The following is an 8,750-nucleotide window of genomic DNA, read 5'->3' on the forward strand; positions in this document are numbered from 1 at the left end:
TGATAGATCCTGACTATCAAGGGGAAATTGAGCTGCTACTGCATAATGGGGATAAAGAGAAATATGTTTAAAATGCAAGAGACCCCCTAGGGTACCTCTCAGAACCCGCATGTCTTAGAAGGCCTGTGTGTTCTGACAAAAGTCAATGAAAAACTACAAAATTCCATCTAGATAGGATTGCTAATGTCCCAGGCCCTTAAGGATTTGTAGAATTGGGGTTTTTCAGAACATGCTTTGGAAAATGCTAATCTAGTGTAATTCCTTCATTCTTGTAGACCCAAAACCTGCTTAAGTTTTGACAGCAATTTTTATCTAACTTGGTAGTATTAGGTTCTTTAGTTCTATCTCTTAAGTCTCATGTGCAAACACTCAATTAAGTCCTTAATAAGTATTAACCATTTAATATTCATTGAACAAATACTGTATTGAACAAATATTGTATTGATCAAATGCCTACTAAGTGCCAGGCTCAGATCTAAACTCTGGGAATATAACAGTCAACCTATGTTTTCACTTTCTCACATGAGGCTGTCCTTCAAGGTAGGGCGGTGTGTGTGTGTGTGTGTGTGTGTGTGTGTGTGTGTGTGTGTGTGTGTGACAATAAACACTAAAAAGCATCAATTAGAAAGTGACAAATGCTATGAAAAATACAAGGCAGGAATGGGAAATAGAGTATAATGGTAGGAGGGTACTAATTTATATAATGTGGTCAGAGGAGACTTCTCTGATAAGACATTCAAACAGAGGCCTGAATTAAATGAGCGAGTAAGTCTTGTAGCTAACTAGAGCTGGGGTTGGCAAAGTACTGCCCGTGGGCCAAATCTGACCTGCCACTTGCTTTTGTAAATGAAGTAGTATTGGAACACAGCCATACTCACTTGTTTGCATATTGCCTCAGACTGCTTTCGTACCACGATAGCACAGTTGGGTAGTTGCAGCAGACTGTGTGGCCTGGGAAGCCTTAATTTCTTAGCCTTAAAGTGTTTGACAGTTCCTGGTCTAGGGGAACAAGGTGCCAGGTAGAGGAAACAGTAAATACAAAAGTCCTGAGGTAGAAGTGTGGTCAGCATGTTTAAACACTGGCCGTTGTGCCTGGAGGGAGAGGGGTTGACAGAAGGTGGAGGATGGGAAGGTCAAGTCATGTGGTCATGATGAGGACTCTGGGTTATTCTGTAATTAAGCTGGGAAGCCGTTGGAGGTTTAAAGCAGAGTGGCATGATCTGATTTATGCCTTGAAAGGAACTTTCTGGCTACAGTCTTCCTTTTATCTCTTCTCCCTTCCTCACTACCCTCTCCCCAAGTCTTTCTCCTCAGAAAGCAGGGGTAGCTTATGCAGTGATCATCCATTGAATTTGATGAAGCCTTGGTTAGTTCTGATCCTTGTACACAAAGGGTCTCCTAGCCCTTTGTTTTATCATTTTTGAAGACCTGGAGCCTCTTATGAGGCTTCAGTCTCCCAGAGGACTGACCAAGCTGCCCATTGCATAAGCAGCCCTGGGTCCTCGGAGTTGAAGGCCAGTGTGATTGCATGCTTCACAAGAGCACCCCTGACCTTTGCTCTCTTCTTTGAAGATGCATTCATCTATTTATAAATCATTCGTGCCAAGGTGTTAATGCACTTTTAAATGCTGGCCCATGGTCTAAAAACATCTAATACACACTACCCTCAGTTTGAAGGAAACTGTATTACTTGTTATTTTTAAAGTGCATTTGCACCAAAGTAGGAATTTTGCATTTTTTCTTCTGTGGGGGTATGTTTGACAATGTGAAGTTCATTTTCCTTCCTTTAAAAATTGAAATAAACACTTTCTAAATTGAATTTTGTGTCTTTTTTTTTCCGACCCTGGTATCTTTGGAGCTATTCAATCACACAAGATACTGACTCTGTGAAGATGTTCTCAATGCCGTATATACAATTATGAGCTATTTCTCTTAGGTATTTTCAACAGATACGTTCTCTTCTATGCCCTCCTTCACCAATTTATTTTGTCATCCATGAGAGTGGGTCAGTGGTACAATGACTTTCCACTCTCCAGACTTTTATTTTCCTAGACACTGGATATAGTGAAAGGCTATAGGAAATAAACCGTGCTGAATATTCAGTCTCTAGCACAATAGCTGACTTTGGGTGAGGTGTTTAACGCGTAGAGCTTCTGTTTATTTATTGATCAAAGGATGGATATTAACCGTTTGTGATCTGGCCACCTTGGATTATTATTAGAATTGAATGCTGTTGTTGACATCAAAACATGTCGATATGTAGAAAGCACTATATTGATACGGAGTTGTGGTGTTATCTTTAGTTCTAGTTTGTGATCTATGAAGAGCATGCATTATTGAATCATTCAAATTATACTTAAAAAAAGAAAAAAACTAATTGGTAAAAATAAAGAAAAGATTAAAGCAGAGGTTGAAAGATTAAAAAGGAATATCTCGCAGACATATGACTTTTATTCATCCCACAAATTGTCTTCAGGATTAAACTATGAAATGTGTACATTAAAAAAAAAATTCCAATTAGATTATAATTTATTTTAATTTTCCAAAGCTGTGAATCATATGATATGGATTTTGTGCTGTGTTTTGGTTAGAACTTTCTTACTTGATGGTAATGGGGTAAGCAAAATGTAAAATGAATTTCATTTAATCTTTATTGAAAGTTTTGCTTTCAGAATTTGGCAGTTCTGTTCAGTGGCATAGATGAGGAGCTTAATGCTAACACTGTTTGGAAGGATTTTAAAAAATCTACAGCGAGTCTGGTTTTAGCATCTGTTTTGGGCCAAGGTGTTTGAAAATATTATAAAGATTAAGCCTCACGTCAGCTTGATGTGTTCTTGAAATCAAGTGGTAGGAATTGAAAAATGTATATAAAACAAATTCTCCAATAACCCATTATCTGAAAAATGATGGCAATAGATGGTTACCTCATATCATTGCTTGGGTGAGAAAAACATAATTTTGTCAGCAGGCACAGCATATCCTCCTTCACCAACTTTTCCTAGTGATAGTAATAATATTCACTGGGCATTTGAGCTTTGGCAGGCATTGCCTGAGGGTCCATGAAAACAGCTACTTTCTTCCAGAAGCTTCCAATCTCACGAAAACAGTAAATTCTCTTCCTCAGAGCCATGATTTTATTCTTGGGCTATTTTACTTCAAATACTATTATGAAAGAAAATGTCCTAAAGAAAATCTCCAATAACATTACAGGGGAATTATCTATTTCACTAAAATATATGGCACTCAAAATCCTTTCACTGAGATTTTATCTTAATTATATAACCCAGATTGGTACATTCAAGAGTTCTTTCCCCTGAATGTGAACTAGAATTAGAGAAAAGCCAAGAATCCCTCTTGCCATACAGGATGTCTTTGCCTACTTAAATGGCTGGCAGATATATTGAAAGGTGAACCTGTTTTTAATTTTCTAATGTGGGGTCTGTGCCCCCTAAAAAGTTCATGGTACACACATTGATTAGAAATGATCATTTAGCTGAGGATTTTTCCCCAAGGGGCCTCCCCATCCTTCCATATGCAAGATCAAGGCTCTTTCTAGATCACTTATGGGATCAGGCCCATCTTTGGGATGCATTTTAACCTCCATTTTACTGTTTTGTAGTGGGAGGAAGGGAATTGAGACCAAAGGCATTGTTTTATTTTTTGGGAAAGGAATGAGCGATAAGACAGAACTAGTGTTTCCGAAATGGTGCAACAAAGCCTAGCATTAATCTTGCCAAGGTTAGACACCGAAGCTTTTAACCCAGGGGATAACTGATACTATTCTTAAGAATAGTAATTTTATTATTATATATTTGTTACTGAGAATTTACTATGTTTTAGACTCCATATTAATGGCTTTACTTGTATTTTTTTTTCAGTTTATCCTCTTAAAACTATGAAACAGGAACTACTTAGAAAAGTCAGGTAACTTATCCGAGATCATACTGTTGATAGGTGGCTGAGCTAGTCTTTCTGTCTCCAAAATTCATGCGTTTAGCCATTCTGCAATATTCCTCTCTATGGAAATGATTCAATATTTGAATAGGCTTAAAAGGTCATAAATATTGACTTATGAATTCCCATCTTCCTGAAAATGTTATGATGGATATCTGTGGTTAAGGAAAACGTAAGTCAAGATGAGTTATTTCTACTTCACTGGGGTTTTCAGAATTCTATTTTCATCTTGGAACTCCTCCATTTCTGACAAAATCAGGTAGATGGACAGGTTGGTCTTTTGTATTTCTTTTCACTTTGAAATTTTACGATTCCTCAGTGTTCTTGGAACATTTCCATATCTCATATGAAGTATCCAGTATTGGATTCTGCTCACAATGGTGACAAATGCTTCCACATCTCCATTTCCTTATTTCTACAATGAGAATAACATATTTTTTCTTTCTTTATGGGGATATTACAGGCTATTCTTATAATAGCTACAAAAGTGTTTCAGCCTTATGAGGAAGACCGGAAACGAGAACCCAAGTTACCATCACCATCTAAATTATTCACAATTACAGTGCAAAAACGGAGACTCTTAGAGAAGTTCTGTGGCACACTTAGCTTTATTGAAATTGAACAAGTACTTTTTTTTAAATAACCCCTTTTACAGCACATGTAAAATTTAATTTTTTCATTATATTTTTACAGGTTGTCTTTTATCTGAGTAAGCAAAAATACATCTTTAATTTTTTTTTCTTACTTAAAACATGTAGCCAGGATTCAAACCACGTAGCTCTGGTACCAAAAAGGCAACGGGTTATGAAAATCACAGTACAATTTTAAAATTCTTTAAATTAAGGATATTTAAAACGATGTTCACTTGGATTGACAGTAGAAATCATGGGTCAGTTGACATTGGGACTAGTAGTTACACCTACAATGAGAGCAGAAATGGGAAGTTCAGGCTAATATGAGCTACACCATTCAGGACGCACCATCTCCATAAACACTATGGCTGACAGGTTGCAATGGCTAAGTCACACTTGAACACTTCACATGTAAATATAGCCAAAGCGAACAAAATATATAGTGCGCTAACTTGGATCTAAAATAAAATGGGTATTTATTTTTAAGAGGGTATTTGAGAATCAATTACACAAGACACAATTTAAACCCCAAAATTACACTTGGGAAAGAAACATAATATTAAAATGCACACCCACACAGACAGTAAAGTACAAATCTGTTCTTTGTGATTGGTGTTTATTTTTTGTTGGTTTTTTTGGTAAGTAGAAATAATTTATGACCCACAAAAGGATTTCTCAGGTGAAACACTAATTACAGACATTGTAAAGAACATAGCTCAGGAGGCTGGTTTTAAAAATGAGGCAGCATTTTCCTGAAAAAAGTTTGGTCCTCAACTCACTATAGGCTAGTCACTGTGGTCAGATGGTAAGCATTTTCCGTGTGTGTGTGTGTGTGTATGTGTGTGTGTGTGTGTGTGTGTGTGTTTGATGTGTTTTAATCTAACTTTTCAGTACCAGAATTAGTCAAAACCAAACCAAAAGACAAATTGCTCTCGAGAACTTGACCTTGACTATCACGTCTAATTGATGCATCATCTGATAGAACAATGCTAAAGACTATAAAGAGAATTATGCTCACATGGTTCTGTGGCACCTTAATCTTGTGCAAACATTTTCCTTCATTTCTGGTTAACTTATCTTTATTCACATAGGTGCCAGGAAACCCGCCCCATGATCCTCCCTCCCCCCTCCCCCAATCTTCTCCTTTGTCAATGTGATATAAAGACAATTTCACTGTGTATTTACAAGCACAACACTTAGGCAAGAAGGTCCCAGGGTCTGAAGGGCACATCTATTTCTTGTGGACATCTTCATGCCGAATGATCTTGTATGTGATCCAGTAAAAGATGTTGAAAATGAGGAAGGCCAATGGGAAGGCAGCTCGAGATATCGTGTCAATCCTTTTTGCCCGGTCCACAAACTTCTTCTTGATGGCATCTGCATCTTTTGGGGGTTGTGGTAGCGGGTTGGCTGGTGTGGTCTTGACAGCTGTTCCATCCTTCACTTGGAGGCAGTGACCCATCCCATAACCACTGAAATTAAAACGACTTTCACGAGTAACATCTTCTTCCTGGGAAAATAAAGACAGAGGAAGCACAGATTGGTTGTCTGTCAAATCAGATGGAAGATGCTTAAAATTCTTCAGAAATAAAAGGATAAATCACAGTTAACTGGTAGCGTGGGTGGCTTTTGGAATGAGTAGTTCTCTTTCAAGTTTAACTCAATTATTCATGGAACAGATACAGTTCATTAGCTTTTCAGGCTGAGAAATTAAGGATAAGAATAATGACTGTAGTCATTTTAATTCGTTAACAAACAGAAACACCTACATTGTATTCAACACCAACTTTTCCAAAATCTAGTTTATTAATCCATAGCTTTGAATAGACTATTTTAAAGCCAAGTCTTCAAATCCCAATAGTATACTCTAAATCTATCAAGAGGGCTATTCATTCATTTACTCTTTCATTCATTCATTCATTCATTCATTTGGAAAAGCATTTACCGAACACCTGCTGTGTACCTGGCCCTGAGCTAGGAGCTTCTCCTAGTGTGGCCCATTCACACCCCAGTTCCTTCTATTAATATTGACTTTAATGTTAATATTGGATCTAAGATTAACCCCTTAAATATATACACATCCCCTCTAGCCTTCTAGTTCACTTCAGTTATATGGCAGAGATTAAATATTAATTGTTTGGTATTGAATATTTCTACCATGGCTAATTTTTCTAGTGTCAGTTTTTAACATTGAATCTTTGGCTAGTTATTTATCTCTTTATTTAAATGTGTCATTTTAAATGTGTCATTTTAGTTGATGTCAATAGTATTTTGTGTTATTTCTACATGAATTAGATAAAAGACTGAAAAATCGTATTTATTCCTGGGAGTAAAGAATAAATAGCCTTAGTAGAGATAAATGTATGGAATATGGGTGTGAGGTTGGGTAAAAATGGTCATTGGGGGGAGGACACCCGCTTATCACATGGGTTATAGGCCTTCTTGGACATCCTATGGCTAATTGGTAATTAGATCTCAACCAGTGTGGGAGAGAAGTAGAAGCTGTGCCAGTTGGTTTAGTAAAGAGAACCAGATTAAGAATTTGGTATTTGGGTTCTAGGCCTGGCTCCAAGGGTTATAAACTGTATTGCTCTTAGGTAAGATATTTATTCTTTAAAGACCTCAAGAATTTAATAATAAAAATGTTGAGGCTGGTTTAGATCTCTGTGTTTCGGCTTTGGCTGTTGTGGAACTTTTATATGTATGCCTGCCTCCTCCCCGCTCTCAGCCCCTTCCAGAACAACTGAATGAGAATCTCTAGGAATGAGAACTGAGAATCTGTATCTTTAAACATCCAGTGACTCTAATGCACAAGTTTGGAAACCGGTGGCCTAGGTGAGCTCTCATGTCCAGCTCTAAAATGCTGAACCTGTTCCACATTATTGAGTCTAAAATGACTTTTGAAAGGGAAACAATCCCTCATAATACATTTCCCCTTATCTGCCTAAATTCACCATGCTGTTTATCCTTTCCATAGCTGCAGAATTCTCACTTCTATATAAACATTTAGAAACTCATGATTAAGCATATAGTTTACTGCCTGAGTTTGATAAGATTATTTTAAACTTCCTGGGCTGCTTTTGAAAGGATAGTTAGCTGGTAACCTGATTTTTAGCACAAAACAAAAGGAAACCTAAATACACAGGTCCATGTTTCTTCTCATTTTTTAAAAATGCCTGTGGTACCTGGTATTCCAAGGTGGTCTCCCATCCAAGTACTAACCAGGCCTGACCCTGCTTAGCTTCTGAGATCAGACAGGATCTGGCTTGTTCAGGGTGGCATGGCCATAGACTACAATCTAATTTTTTTTTAACAGCAATATTTTATTTTGAAGGAATGTCATGTAAGCAATATAAATAAAATTCCCCTGAAATTTAATTAATCTCAAAGTTCAAGTGTATGATTATAATATTTGAGATACATCTTAAATACATTATAGTTTTTTAATGCTGAAGGGAATATGCTAAACAGTCTTAGTTCAAAATGTTATCTAAAACACTTAATTAAAGAAGACATTGCTCTTCTTGTGGCTTATGAGAAGCAATTAAAAGAAATGTTGAAGCCTGAAGTTTGTGGTGGTTTTTATAACCATGATATTTAAGAAGCAATATTTTCCTGCTCTAAGAGACACCAACTCATCATTGTGCAGTTGGAGGTTAAAAACGGCTCAATTCACAAATGAGTAGGTGAGTGGTTTCTAGACAGGGTTGTTAGATTTAGCAAATAAAATCTATGACGTCCAGTTAAATTTGAATTTCAGATAAACAGACTGAATTTCAGATGAAGATGAATCATTACTTGGTCGAAGTATATCCACTGAATTTCAGATAAACAACAAAGAAGTTTTGTGTATTTTCCAACTATGCATGGCAATATTTACACTAAAAAATAGTTTATCTAAAATTCAAATTTAACTGGGTATCTGACACCCTATTTCTAGAAGGTATTTGGAAGGCACCCAAGAAATTCGCTCACTTAAAAATCTCATCTTGTGAGATTTTAATTCCTATTTGTAGTTTCATCATTATTAAGCTACACACTGATCTCTTCCTGAGATGAGGAAAGACATATTTTTCCCATTAAAATTTATAATCCTAATATGCAATCCTTAAAAGAAAGACCCAATTCTATATGGGATTATCTCCAAATAAGTTATTAAGTTAA

General features: G+C 36.6%; 1 protein-coding gene and 1 pseudogene across 3 annotated transcripts in view; both read right to left on the reverse strand.

The window, feature by feature from the left end:
- Nucleotides 1-5,706: 5,706 nt before the first annotated feature.
- The window catches only part of GLRA2 (glycine receptor alpha 2), a 173,429-nt gene continuing 170,385 nt past the window's right edge, over nt 5,707-8,750 (reverse strand). For 2 of the 3 annotated variants that reach the window (XM_006911658.2, XM_006911660.1), the window contains one exon: nt 5,733-6,096. In XM_006911658.2, coding sequence (XP_006911720.1) covers nt 5,818-6,096 — 279 coding nt within the window. In that variant the 3' untranslated portion in view covers nt 5,733-5,817. Of the gene's footprint in view, nt 6,097-8,750 lie in introns of all 3 variants that reach the window. The other variant, XM_006911659.1, reaches the window with a different exon arrangement.
- Nucleotides 7,760-7,878, reverse strand: LOC112479517 (annotated as a pseudogene).

This window comes from Pteropus alecto, unplaced genomic scaffold (assembly GCF_000325575.1).
Source record: "Pteropus alecto unplaced genomic scaffold, ASM32557v1 scaffold23, whole genome shotgun sequence".
Taxonomy (NCBI): Eukaryota; Metazoa; Chordata; class Mammalia; order Chiroptera; family Pteropodidae; genus Pteropus; species Pteropus alecto.